We start from the raw sequence: 14,625 nt of genomic DNA, 5'->3' as shown, positions 1-14,625 counted from the left end.
CACCGGTCAAATTGCAGAAAATCCTTCTAACGAATCCTCTAAGTAGAGACCTGTAGCGTTCAGACCCCCCCCCACCCATATTTTGTTCACCTCACCTGTTTCATTTAATAGGTAAAAGTACTATACTTTTTTCGCAATTAATTCAATTGCTGACCAAAGGCAGTTGCCATTATGCATATTTCAAATACGAACCCCCCCCCCCCCACCTTCCCAATATCTTCACCATTCGATTCATCAACACTCTTTATTAACTTCCAACTTTGTATAATTTCTGTTACAGAGAAGATATGGAAAAAGTGAACACGAGGTTTTACGATAACGGCACCACAGAATTCCAGCACTTTAAAGTATTGAATTTCGTACCAGAGATGTCGATAGCCGGAGCAGAGGATCTGGTATTCACCGTACCAAATATCCCGTTATTGGTAAGCTACATAATCGCATAAATTCTCTCCAATAAGTAAATGCATTCCTGAGTGGAATTTTTTCACCCTGCTAAGTAACCAAAAAACAAAACAAAAAAAATTGCAAGAAACCAAGATAGGTACCTATAATTAGCCTATCACTACCATGTCGAATGCTAACATGCATATAGGCGTTTAAACCGCGACGTATCCTTGCCAAATGATTTCCGTAATTTAAAAGTAACACGCAATTAAAAATATAATATTCAAGATGAGGCGCACCGGTACCAACCTAGTAATACGCCGATACCATACCGGCGATAATTATCGTTAATACGAGTACATCCATCTGTGCCCAAATAAATAGCTTGTATTTATCGTTTGATTTCCTTTTTCCTCAAAGTAGGTAGTGAACTCGACAAAAAATTCATCCGAGTTGGCAATTTGAAAATCGATCTAGAAATCGTTCGTATAATATTAGTTCAAAACGATATCTATATTATAAAGGGACAGCTTCGTTTCGTTGTCATCGCATCACGCGTATTCCAGCGAACCGATTTCGTTGAAAATTTCACAGCGCATTCGTACTTGCTCGAAGATGGTTCCTGTGAAGTTTCGCTTCGAAAGCTCATTTACTTTCGCCGCAATCGAGCTTCAAAGTTTCAAAAATCGCTATATGGACGTTGCGGCGGGGTAATTTAATCGGTGAGACGAGGTACTGGGTTTTCGTTGGTTCCGTGTTCTGAACGCGTTTGTTCAGTGTTGCCACATCTGTTATTATGTACAATCTCACTCATTTTCGCGTTTTCGTGTGCTCAACGTGCACAGTGTGAGACTGTGGGTATCTTTATTTTAATTTGAGTGACACGGCATGGGTAATGGGTATTTTTACATCGACCTTTTAGTTAACCTAGACGGCTACTCATACGCAAAATTATCCCACTGGTTATGTCGCCAACTCTGTGGATTTCAAATTAGAAACAAACGCATCTGCGCATGTCTCAGGAAACGTGTGTGTGTATTTTGTTGTTAGTGGATTAGGGGTGGAAGTGGGGGTGCTGGTGGTGTTTCCGTTTACTGTTCACAAGCATCAATTCCTGAGACATGCGCAGATGCGTTTGTTTCTAATTTGAAATCCACAGAGTTGGCGACATAACCAGTGGCCTTAGTTTGCATTGGAGTAGTCGTCTAGGTTAACTAAAAGGTCGATGTATTTTTATAGTTTTTTTTTTTTTCAGTGAAATTAGTGCACTTTTTTTCATTTATTTCTTTATCACGTTATTGTTATGCCTTCACCTAAAAAACATAACATTGGTCGGCATACATTAAACACAAAATCAGCGAAACGTCGTCGTACCAATGTTTTCAATATTACCTCTACCGCCTCTACCTCCACCGCCTCCTCTACTGAAAATCGAGCCGTCGAAAATGTTTCGAATAAAACCGCCGACAGTACCAATGTTTTGAATAGTACCTCTGCTGAAAATCGAGCCGCATTTGTTTATCCACCACCAGCAAATTTAGTATCAAAAAGCAATATTGGAAGTTTTTCTCACTTTTGCACTTATTGTGATGCTAAGAAATGGAGTGATGAGACAGTTTCGTTTTGTTGCCTTAAAGGCCAAGTAGATATCAATTCCTTACCGGAGTTACCAGAATTATTCACCAACTTATTGCATGGGCATGACGACAGAAGTTCGCAGTTTTTGAGCAATATTCGATCTTATAATAGTGTGTTTGCTATGACTTCTGTCGGTTGCAATGAAATTCGAGGAGGTTATATGCCCACTTTCAAAATTCAAGGACAACTATACCATCAGATTGGTAGTTTACTACCTGTCGCAGATGAGACTGAAAAATTCTTACAAATTTACTTTGTTGGTGGTGATGAAGAAGCTATCATACGTGCGAATCATTCCAAACACGTAGAAAAAACATTGGTTGAAGAAATTCAAGCATTGATGCACCAACACAATGCATATGTTCAACAGTTCAAAACAACCAATGATAGAATCACGAGTTCGACTTCTAATATAGATGAAATTAAAGTAGTTATTAAAGAGAATAAATTGCCAAACAGATTTGTCAGAATTGAAGGGCTCAGTCGGCCTAAGTCCATTTTTTCCGTTTCGAGAAAAACGCAAATAACTGTTTTTCTCGCCCTTCCGCTTCAATAATAAATGATGTGATTATATGGTTGTGAAGCTTGATCTTTCTGCTTTAAAGTACCGTATTGGTATTTTTTTAATTTTGCGTATTTTCAGCTACAGAGTACGTCAAAGAGTCAGAAAAAGTGGACTTAGGCCACTTTGGAATTATCTGACGTTAAAAATTTCGAAAAAGAGCTGAAAAATCAGAGTTGGCGCGATTACGACTTTTTTAAAAGAGTCGTGGGAATCGCTGGAATCGGATTCCGGATCCCGATTCCGAATCCGATTCCTTTTTTGGCGGAATCGCAAAAGTAGGAATCTCAGGTTCTTTAAAAATGAAATCGCGATATTTTTGAGTTCGCGGCTCCAGTAAAAACGATTCTCGCGGCTCCGTAATGAGATTCTCACAGCTCCGTAATACGATTCCCGCGGCTCCGAAATTTTTTTTTACAGCGAATAATTCAATAATGTTTGGAATTTCATCCTCTCGAATTTGAAACTGCATAAAGTTCATGACATCTCGCGAACAATCAAAAGAATTGAATAATTACATAAACTTTTTTTCAATCTCTGTAAAAAGCAGGGGTGATTTTAAGTTTTTAAAAAAAATGTCAGTTGTGGAAAACTAACTTTTCACATCAAAATTACTGCTCTTTCGGTTCTTGAAAACTTCAAAATGAATGAAAACTTTAGCCCTCGCTTAACTTGGGCCAATGTAGTTTTCTTCTTCATACTCACGATTTTGAGAAACAATTACCCATTAAGTACATAATAAAATTTTTAAAAAACCTAGATCAGAAAGATCAAATTTTTACATTAAAATTTTTGTTGTTTTGCTCTTCAATTCACAAGTTTTCCAAAAAATTTTCCTTCACTTTGCTCGGGCTAATTTTGGTTTTCTTCTGTGATTGAATTTGAAAAATGTTGAAATCAGAAAAACCGAATTCTCACATTAAAATTGATGTTGTTCCTACTTATCAAATCACAAGTTTTTCCAAAAAATTTTCCCTGCTTCACTCGGACTAATTTTGTTCTCTTTTATGGTTGATTTAGAAATGTACTTACTACTAGGGAACCTCTTGAGGTGTCCGCCTCCGATTTGAATGGGACCGTGATTTTTGGATAGAGTATGTTCTAAAACCCCCAAATCCAAAATTTCAGCTGCCCAAGTTGATTTTTCGATTTTTGGCGAATTTTTGAAAATCATTTTCTGATACTGTACGTCTTTATAATATATTGTTTTTACATAAATATAAGTATTTCACTCCACTCATTGCGTTAAATGTAACAGTTTTCATTCCGCTGTTTCCCGCCCGCAGGGCGGGTTCTCCTCCTTGTACAATATAAATTGATAATAAACGAGTCGATAGGAATGGTAGCAGGTGCGGGTTATTGTATTTATCGTGCTACCAACGCCCATGAGAAAAAATACGATCGCTTTACGTTAATATTTTTGCATACTCTGGTAGTCTGAAGGGGTTAAATATAACTTTGTTTTTCTTCTTGATCTTGACAGACGTTGACGACGATGGCGAACAATCTGCATTGGGGCATAGTCTGGCATGGTATATCGGGGTCGTTAAGTTGGCTTCGTATGGAGCCTTTCAAAAAGGTCAACTTCCACGAGTTCATTTGGGGATACGACAGCGTGATAACTGACGTAGCCAACAGGTTCCTCCCCAAAGAAAAACGACCGCCGCAAAAAATGGGTATATTTTTAACGGTAAGACCAATTTTTTTCTTCCACCACTCTGTCGTGGTTTCTTATTCTTTTGTCACGTGTTTAATTTTAAATTCTTCTTCTTCTTCGTATTATAGCGAAATGGCACACTGGCCGATACAGCAACTATATTCAATGGCGAGAAAGGTTGGGAAAATTTCGGATATATGGATCGTCTGAACGGGCTGGATCACTTGCCGTATTGGGATCCGCCGTGTAATTCGATCGCCGCATCCGAAGGTAAACTTCACCATTCGTATTAATTAATCTCCAACTATAATTTAAAGACTGTAGTCTGTAGGCCTAATTAAATAGGAAGATTATTCAGCTCGCGTATTACATATTATAGGCATCTTAGATTTATATCCGATATTGCTTTATAGGTTCCTTGTTTCCGCCGCGTTCTGTTACCAAATCGGACATAGTGCATTTGTACGATAAAGATTTGTGTCGAATTTGGCCCATGCAGTACAGATACGAGACCACGAAAAAAGGCATAGAGTGCGGCTACTACACCCCGGTTGACAATATCTTTAGTCCGGAAGAATCCGAGAATAGTACGTGTTTTTGCGGAGGATTACCATGCCCGCCTAAGGGACTTCAGAGTATAAGCCCGTGTCAGTTTGGTAAGTGTACATTTGTACTTAGGTATCTTCTTTATTTGTCTCTCAACTCCCAAGGATGCTTACAATTTAAGTAAGCACAGTGATTCTTTTAAGAACTGATTCAGTAGTCGACCAAATGATCCAAAAATTCAACTTCGAATGATTTTTTTTTAGCGAATAATTCGTTTTACGCGAGTTTTGTTCGATTCTTATAAATCGTTCGCGAACGATTCTTTGAAATTCGATTCAGTCGTTCGCGACGTTGATCGTAATGCTTCTCAGGTACATTTTTCATGCATTTCTCAACAGGATTTCGCGTAGTTTTAAACTATTCTGCGCAAACTGATGAGTGAATCACTGAATCGTTCGAGAAAACGTCAAATCATTCGAGAACGATTCGTTCAAGCATCCATTTAAGTTGTTGGTAGCAATTGGTTGAAATTTTTCGTGAAATACTTGGTCAACAGAATGATTCTTAACGCGATTTTTGCTCAGTTTTCACAAATGAAACACGAATCGTTCGCGAACGATTCGGTTGAAATTCGATTCAGTCGTTCGTGGCTACCAACTTATTGAAATTTTACGCAAATTTCACGTTCATCGGAATTTTTAACGCGAGTTTCGCCCAGTTTTCGTTAAAAAAAGAATCGTTCGCGAACGATTCGTTGAAATTCGATTCAGTCGTTCGTGACACACACTAGGATAATTCTTGAGTCCATTTTCTCGCTTTTTCAACAGGATTTCACTTATTATCAAACGATTCCGCTATTAAGATTTGAATCATTTGAGAAAAAAACGTCGAATCGTTCGCGAACGACTTAATTCAAGCACCAAATCAGTCGTTCGTGGCAACCAATAATTGAAATTTCATGCAAATGCCAAATATCACGGTCATCGAAATTTTAACGCGAGTTTCGCTAAATTTTCGTTACAAAAAACAAGAATCGTTCGCGAACGATTCGGTTGAAATTCGATTCAGTCGTTCGTGACACAAATCAGGATAATTCTCGAGTCCATTTTCACGCTTTTTCAGCGCGATTTCGAGTATTTTCAAACGATTCCGGTATTAAGATTTGAATCATTCGAAAAAAAGCGTCGAATCGTTCGCGAACGATTTAAATCAAGGACCAAATCAGTCGTTCGAGGGCAACCTATTGTTGAAATTTTAAGCAAATTTCACGGTTATCGGAATTTTCAACGCGAGTTTTGTTCAGTTTTCGTACATGAAACACGAATCGTTCGCGAACGATTCTTTGAAACTCGATTCAGTCGTTCGTGACGCAAATTATAGGATAATTATTCTCAATGACCATTTTCGCGCTTATTTAATTAATAGGATTACACGTATTTTCAAACGATTCCGCTTATTAAGATATGAATCATTCAAAAAAACGTCGAATCGTTCGCGAACGATTCATCTGAAATTATAATCAGAACAAATTTGATTCGAATAATTACGTAGGTGGAGGGGGGAGGGTGGTAGAAAATTGAAAAATCGTGTTCTTTGTAAACACGAACAATTGTTTTGAAAAACTGATTCAGTCGTTCGCGAACGATTCCATTTTTTTGACACACGCAGGGTGATTATAAAAAGGCAAGTTTTTAAATGCGATTTAAGACCGATTTCTTGTTTAATATGCAAAAAGAATTTTTGATCTTGAGCGAATAATTCGATTGATAATTGTGTCGTTCGCGAACGATTCGTTCAAATATCGACCAACACCATCAACATTATCGAAACATTTTCCTCTCAATTTCTCTTTGCAATCGATTCGAACAATATAATGAAACAAAAAACTGGAAATCGAGTCGTTCGTGAGCGATTCCCCAGATTCAAAAAACCGATTCAGTCGTTCGCGAATGATTTCATTTTTTTCAACAGCCAAGCGGATTAGGAAAAGGCAAGTTTTCGAGTGCGATTTCAAGACCGATTTCTCGTTTAATATGCAAAAAGAATTTTTTATCTTGAGCGTAATTCGATTGATAATTGTGTCGTTCGCGAACGATTCGTTCAAATATAGACCAACGCCATCATAATTATAATATTATCGAAATTTTTTGTTTTCAATTTATTTTCCCTTCGCAGTAGATTCGAATATAGAATAAAACAAAAAATGAAAATCGAATCGTTCGTGAACGATTCCCCCAAAAAACTGATTCAGTCGTTCGCAAACGAATCATAATTTTCAAACACGGAATCATCAGGATCAGCGATCAGGAACGACTTCTTATCTGACATCTCGAACTTATCTTTTATTTATTTTCTTCTTCGACAAACTGATTCAGTCGTTCGCGAACGATTCAATTTTTTTTTTGACACAGGCAGGGAGATTATAAAAAGGCAAGTTTTTAAATGCGATTCTAAGACCGATTTCTCATTCAATATGCAAAAAGAATTTCTGATCTCGAGCGAATAATTCGATTGATGATTGTGTCGTTCGCGAACGATTCGTTTAAATATCGACCAACTCCATAAGGATTATAGAAACATTTTTTCTTCATTTCCTCTTAGCAATCGATTCGAAATTACGAAAATATAATGAAACAAAATATGAAAATCGAGTCGTTCGTGAACGATTCTTCAGAAAAACTGATTCAGTCGTTCACGAACGATTCATAATTTTCAAACACGGAATCATCAGGATCAGGAACGACTTTTCAGTCTGACTTCTCGAACTAACCTTTTATTAATTTTCTCCTTCGAATAACTGATTCAGTCGTTCGCGAACGATTCCCTTTTTTTCGATACACAGGTGAATCGGAAAAAGATGAGTTTCAAAAATCAAAATGGGATTTCAAGACCAAGTTCTCGTTTAATATGCAAAAAGAATTTTTCATCTTGAGCGTAGTTCGATTGATAACTGTGTCGTTCGCGAACGATTCGTTCAAATATCGACCAACATCATCAGAATTATCGAAACATTTTTTTCTCAAATTTGAAATTTCCCTTTGCAATCGATTCGAATAAGAATAATCTAATAAACCAGAAATGAAAAATCGAGTCGTTCGCGAACGATTTTTTCGGAAAACTGATTCAGTCATTCGCGAACGATTCGGTGTTTTTCAATAGAGAACCGGACTTCTCAACTATTCAACATAATTTATTTTCCTCTCAACTCTCGAGCGTAATTAGATCGACAATTGTATCGTTCGCGAACGATTCGTTCAAATATCGACCAACATCGTCAGAATTATCGAAACATTTTTTTCCTCAATTTTCCCTTTGCAATCGATTCGAATAAGAATAATCCAATAAAACCAGAAATGAAAAATCAAGTCGTTCGCGAACGATTTTTTTTGGAAAACTGATTCAGTCGTTCGCGAACGATTCGGTGTTTTTCAATAGAGAACCGGACTTCTCATTTCTAAACTATTCAACATAATTTGTTTTCCTCTCAACTCTCGAGCGTAATTCAATCGACAGTAGTATCGTTCGCGAACGATTCGTTCAAATACCGATCAAAGCCGTCAGAATTATCAAAACATTTTTTTCCAAATTTTCCCTTCCAATCGATTCGAATAATAATCCCATAAAACAAAATGTGAAAAATCGAGTCGTTCGCGAACGATTTTTTCGGAAAACTGATTCAGTCGTTCGCGAACGATTCGGGGTTTTTCAACGGAGAACCAGATTTCTTAACTATTGGACATGATTATTTTCCTTTCAACTCTCAAGGGTTGTAATTCGATCGACAATTGTATCGTTCGCGAATGATTCATTTAAATATAGACTTCAACAACTGAATTATCAAACGTTAAACATTTGAAGAGCATATTGTTCATGAAAGATTCCTTTAAAAACGGATTCGATCGTTCATATATTCGAATTCAAACTATTCAAATACTCATCAACCTTCAAAATTTAAGCTTTCTCACCCTTCAATATTGAATCGAATTTGAAAATCTTATCGCTATACCTTCTTATTGCAGATGCTCCGCTCGGCATATCATTTCCACATTTCTTAAACGCTGCTCCAGAACTATTGAATTCAGTCGAAGGTCTTTCACCCGATAAAGAAAAACACGAATCTTTCGTCAAGATCAATTCGGTAAGTATTGAAATGGACTCATCATGCATGACCTTCTCTTGAATCAATTAGGTACAATAATTTTGGTACTTTTTTTCGCAGAAATTGGGCGTACCTTTGGAAGCTCGGATTCGAATACAGCTCAATTTGATGGTCGAACACTCGACGATGGGCGTGGTTCGAGATTTCCCCACTTTTAACTTCCCTGTGATGTGGCTCGAAGAGGTACGATTCATATTCAATCTTTGACTCTTCATATTATTTATAAGTTTTTATACCATTATTTAATTTTTTTCCTCCAACAGGGTGTCGAAGAACTTCCCGACCATTTGCAAATACTCCTCTACCTCTCGACAACGTTCGCCGATCGCATAGTTCCTTACATAACATACGGCATGGCAGCCTTCGGAGGTCTAATCTTAATCGTCGTATTTTTACGAACCTACAAAAACTACATATTTACCCAACAATCCATCGAGCTGGGTAAACGCACATTACGTCGAGGCAGCAGCTTCTTCACGACCGGTCAGCAGAAGCTAATGATGCTACGAGAATCCTACACCCTTTTGAACAGTCCGCTAGCAGAAACTGAAACAGAACAGGAAAGTTCTACTTGAGTGAGTGTCCTGGAAATGGTACAGCGCGCAGCGCCCAGCGCTCAATTCGCAGACCGCGAAACGGTCGCGGTAAGAAGAAAAAAAAACTCGAATTAGCCTAATTCGTAGGTATATAGCCTATATGATACTCTTGCTATCCAAGCAAAAGATGATGTCTTACGTAAGCAACAACAACAACGCTGCAGCTAATGACTTGTGTATCAACGCCCAAACGTGCCTGTTACTTTATATAAAAACCAGTTCCCAAGCGGTCGATTTAGAATGGAAAAAAAAGGTACAAAAAATTGCAAATTTTTATTTATTCCATTATTCCTCGAGTCGTTTACACCCTCCCTCCCTCCCCTACCCCCTTTTTCTATTAGCGTAGAAATCCATCTACGCGAATAATATACAAAAAAAAGCATTTATTATCGTTCGTTCGTTTTTTTTTCTTATTTCATTTTTTTGTTTTTAAATTATTATTATTTTCTATACTACTACGTACGTATAATTATAACTATTATAATAATTTTATATCGTTATTATTTTTTTAATAAAAATGAAAATTTGCAATTTTTTGTCGTCGACCCGACAGGAGCGAGGTAATTCTTTAAACTTTCTATACGTAATTTTAGACAATATATTGAATATTCGTCGCGAGTCGAGTGTTACCTACATGATAAAAAATATATTAGATGTGTATTACGTATCTACATAGGTACGTAGCGATTGTAAATTAAAAAGCAAAAAAAAAACGTAAATTTTATTGTATAAAAAATTTATATATTTTAGATACCTACTTACATATGTTTACGACGATTTTAAATCTGTACGTAACGTTATACGAGGAATATAACGTTATGTAATTGTTTATACCATCGCTCGTTGAAAGAAGAGCTAATAATCAGTAGAGCGTGTGTTGTATAAGACACACTGGTGGTTTATTTTAATTCTTTCTTCTTTTTTTTTTTTATCGTTCGATTCGTTTTTTTTAAAGCGTCGAAAAAAATGTTGTAACTTAATCTGATCGTGTTATAAAAAAAATATGTCATCCAAAGTAGATCGTATTTATATAGTTCAAGTTGCCGGTATATTTTAGTACCTAGTTTGTTTATATTTCTTTTTTTCCTAGAAAAATTTTTACCATTTTTTCCATCTGTTGAAATACTTGTCAACGTTTATCACAACGAATTTGGAAAAATAACCGAATTAAATTAAAATGAGAAAAAAAATTTCGAAATTGTCAAAAATATTGTTTTTTTTTGGATGAAAAATTAAAAGAACTCGTACCATCAATAATTTTGAGGAAAAGCTGATCGTATAATTTACGAGACCAGAATTTTAAAAAAAAATCAACCTCTTCCTCCTCAACGGAGCAATTTTGTAAAATATGTGAGATTTTTAATGAATATTTTTGCATCATCTTAATCAATACTTGTAGAGATTAGCTTATCGAGCAGTTAGCAGTGGAGGGGGAGGGGACGAAAGAGCAAGTGAACCTCTTGCGACAAAACCTCACCCAAATGAGCCCTTGAAATGATCTCAATTTTTTTTTTTTTCATTTCAAAAAGTGAATGAGCTCCTAAAAAAATATTTGTATTTATTATGTAGCTGGACAACCCTGGAAAAGCTTGGGGGTCTCTTTCGAGAAATTGTCAGTCTATTCTTAGGGAAGGGAGGGAGGGAGGGAGGGAGGGAGAATCTGAAAAATTATATTTTCGTGGATTTTAATGGATGAAAAAATTGCACAATTTTGTGTAAAAATGGAACACCAAAAATGCTACGTTTACCTTGTTTTGAGATTTTTTTGTTTTTTTTTGGGGGGGGGAGAGAAGAGGGGTATGAAAAGAAGGCTACTCTAAAAAAAAAAAAAAAAAAAAAAACACAGAAAAAAAGAGAAATAGGAATCGAATTATGGGTTTTTGAGGACGCTGATTTCAGTTACAACAATTCTTTTCTCCAAAGACCGAAAATAACTTCACTAAGATGGTGAAGAGGGGAGGGAAGGGTGATAAGAAATTGAAAAAAATACAATATGGGTATCGAATTAAGGATTTTTGAGGACGCTGATTCCGATTTCCTCAACTATTTGCCCCATTGATCGATAATAATTCCACCGAGGAGACAAAAGGGGGAGAGAGGGGGGGACACAAAATGCAACTCTGGTATCGAATTATAGGCATTTGAGGGAGCTGATTGTAATTTCATCAACTACTTTGCCTTATAGACCAAAACAAATCCATCAGAATTGGGAGGGGAGGGGAAGGAAAAGGAGGAGGGGAGGGGGGTGAGAAAAATATTCAAGGATCAAGATGTATTCGAAAATGAAATCTTTGTCCTAAAAACCCCACATTTTGATATGGTTCCTCTTCTCAGGGGTTTATTTGGGATTTTGGGGTCAAATAATCCAAAGAAAGAAAGAAAGAATAAAATAAAATCTTCACTAAAATATTGAATTTTTTGAAAATTTTCAATTTGGTATTTTCTTCAAAGGCTTATTTTGGATACTTGGGTTAAATGGTCCACAAAAATGAAATCTGTGTCCTTAAAACCTCACATTTCGATATGATTCCTCATTCTACGAGCTCAGTAGAAATTTTGTGGTCATATGAAAAAAAAAAAATTCAAAATCCAAGTTTTAATATCAGTATCAAATTTTTTGAAAATTTTAAATTTTGTGCTTCCTCTCAAGGCTTATTTTGGGTTTTTGAGGTCCAAGTGATCTTCAAATTTAAATCCTGGGTCGTCCTAGGAAGTCCACACTTTGATACGGTTTCTTTTCTGAGGGGCTCATTTGGGATTCTGGGGTCAAATGGTCCACAAAAATAAAATCTGCGTCCTCAAAACCTCACATTTTGATATGATTCTTCTCCTCAAAGCTCATTTGAAATTTTGGGGTCATATCAAAAAAAAAAAAAAAAAATCAAAATCCACGTTTTGATCAGTATTAAATTTTTGAAAAAAATTTCAATTTGGTGCTTCTCCTCGAGGCTTATTTTGGGTTTTTGAGGTCCAAGTAATCTCCAAAATTGAAATCAGCGCCGTCCTAGAAAGTCCAAACTCTGATACGGTTTCTTCTCTGAGGGGCTCATTTGGGATTCTGAGGTCAAATGGTCCAGAAGAATGAAATCTGCATTCTCAAAAATCTACATTTTGATAACAAAGTCGAATTTTTTGAAAAAATTTCAATCTGATGCTTCCCCTCGAGACTTGTTTTGGGCTTTTGAGGTCAAGTGATCTTCAAACATGAAATCTGCGTTCTCGAAAATCCACGTTTCAATATGGTTTCTTTTCTCAGAGGCTCATTTTGGATTTCGGGGTCAAAATAAAGTTCATAAAAATTGTTAACCCCTCCCCTCTCTCGTCGCTCGAAGTCCAATTCGGATTTTGGGGTAAAATTGTCTTCAAAAATGAATCTGCGCCATCACAAAACTTTCATTTCAACACCAATATTGTGTATTTTTAAAATTGTCAGCACCCACCCCCCCCCCACATTCAATTTTGGGGGTGAAATTTTCATACAACATACAGCAAATTTGTGGGTTTGTCCAATCGAACTTTTTGAAACCAACCAACGTGAGCCTTTTTCCAAAAATAATCAATCAATAATAAAAAAATGAAAAAAAAATTCAAAAAAAGGCACTTTGATCCAAACATTTTTTAGGAGGGGGGGAGAGAGGACAAAAAATTGAAACAAAGACCGAAAAAAAACAAAAATCCAAAATTAAAAAAAAAATAATGACTTTGAAGATTTTTTACCAATTTTTTCTAAATAAAATTCAAGTCCATACAAAATCTGAATTATTTATTCATTTTTGAAAATTAGCCCCCCCCCCAATATTCGATTTTCGGGGTGAAATTTTGATAGAAAATACAATCAGAGTCTTCAAAAATTTATCCCAAACAGTCTCCACTTCTAATATGCAAATTTCTGGGTTTCTCCAATTGAACTTTTTGAAACCAACCAACGTGAGCCTTTTTCCAAAAATAATCAATCAATTATTAAAAAGAAAAAAAACCGTTTTTTTTTATTTCAAAAAAGGCACTTTGATCCAAACATTTTTTTTAGGAGGGGGGGGGAGGACAAAAATTGAAACAAAGACCGAAAAAAACAAAAATCCAAAATTCAAAAAAAATAATGATTTTGAGGATTTTTTGCCAATTTTTCTAAATAAAATTCAAGTCCATACAAAATTCGAATTATTTTTTCATTTTTGAAAATCAGCCCGCCCCCCCATATTCAATTTTCGGGGTGAAATTTTGATAGAAAACACAATCAGAGTCTTCAAAAATTAATCCCAAACAGTCTCCACTTCTGATATGCAAACTTCTGGGTTTGTCCAATTGAGCTTTTTGACACCAAGCAATGTGAGCCTTTTTCCAAAAATAATCAATCAATTTAAAAAAAAAAAAATTATTTTAAAAAAAGGCACTTTGAACCAAACATTTTTTAGAGGTAGGGGGACAAAAATTGAAACAAAGGCAGAAAAAAAACAAAAATCCAAAATTCAAAAAAAAAAAAGTAATGACTTTGAAGATTTTTTTTGCCAATTTTTCTAGATAAAATTCAAGTCTATACAAAATTCAAATTATTTTTTCATTTTTCAAAATTAGTAATTTTCTTATCTTTGGGGGAGATATTTTTTTAAATAAAAGGAGATTTCATCAGATAAAAAAGTAAAAAAAAAAGTATGAAAAAATTTGAAATCTCCTTACACTGAAAATTTTTGAAGATCTCATGTCTTATACAAGATAAGTGTATGTATTTTATTTATACGTAATTGCAATTAGCGAAATATTGGAAGATGTTTTTGGATATTTTCTCAATTGTGAAATCGTACTAGTTACCAATTTGTTTTTCTCTATTCGTTATACTAATGCTCTTAAGTATAGGTACTTGAAAAAAAAGGGGAAAAAATATTTTAATCCATATTTGAACCATTTACCTAAATAGTTACCAAGGACGTTAAATTTCGACGTGTTTATACATATGTACTACGCTGATGTTTAGCAGGCAATCTTTTCGCAACTCCATTCTCCATTCTCGTTGTTGATATCTCTGTAACATAATTACTTTTATGCATTAAATCCGCGTGTGTGTAGATTTACTTACGTTTCAGCA

At 35.6% G+C, this 14,625-nt stretch overlaps 1 protein-coding gene across 1 annotated transcript in view; it reads left to right on the top strand.

Annotated features, from left to right (window-relative positions):
- Positions 1-12,432, top strand: part of dsb (debris buster) — a 93,727-nt gene extending 81,295 nt beyond the window's left edge. The window contains exons 5-11 of the mRNA XM_065352251.1: positions 281-425; positions 4,071-4,277; positions 4,373-4,514; positions 4,658-4,900; positions 8,810-8,928; positions 9,010-9,132; positions 9,213-12,432. Coding sequence (XP_065208323.1) covers positions 281-425; positions 4,071-4,277; positions 4,373-4,514; positions 4,658-4,900; positions 8,810-8,928; positions 9,010-9,132; positions 9,213-9,524 — 1,291 coding nt within the window. The 3' untranslated portion in view covers positions 9,525-12,432. The remainder of the gene's footprint in view (positions 1-280; positions 426-4,070; positions 4,278-4,372; positions 4,515-4,657; positions 4,901-8,809; positions 8,929-9,009; positions 9,133-9,212) is intronic.
- The last annotated feature ends 2,193 nt before the right edge of the window (positions 12,433-14,625 follow it).

This window comes from Planococcus citri, chromosome 1, assembly GCF_950023065.1.
Source record: "Planococcus citri chromosome 1, ihPlaCitr1.1, whole genome shotgun sequence".
NCBI classification, from domain to species: Eukaryota; Metazoa; Arthropoda; class Insecta; order Hemiptera; family Pseudococcidae; genus Planococcus; species Planococcus citri.
This window is presented reverse-complemented; position numbering and strand designations above follow the sequence as displayed.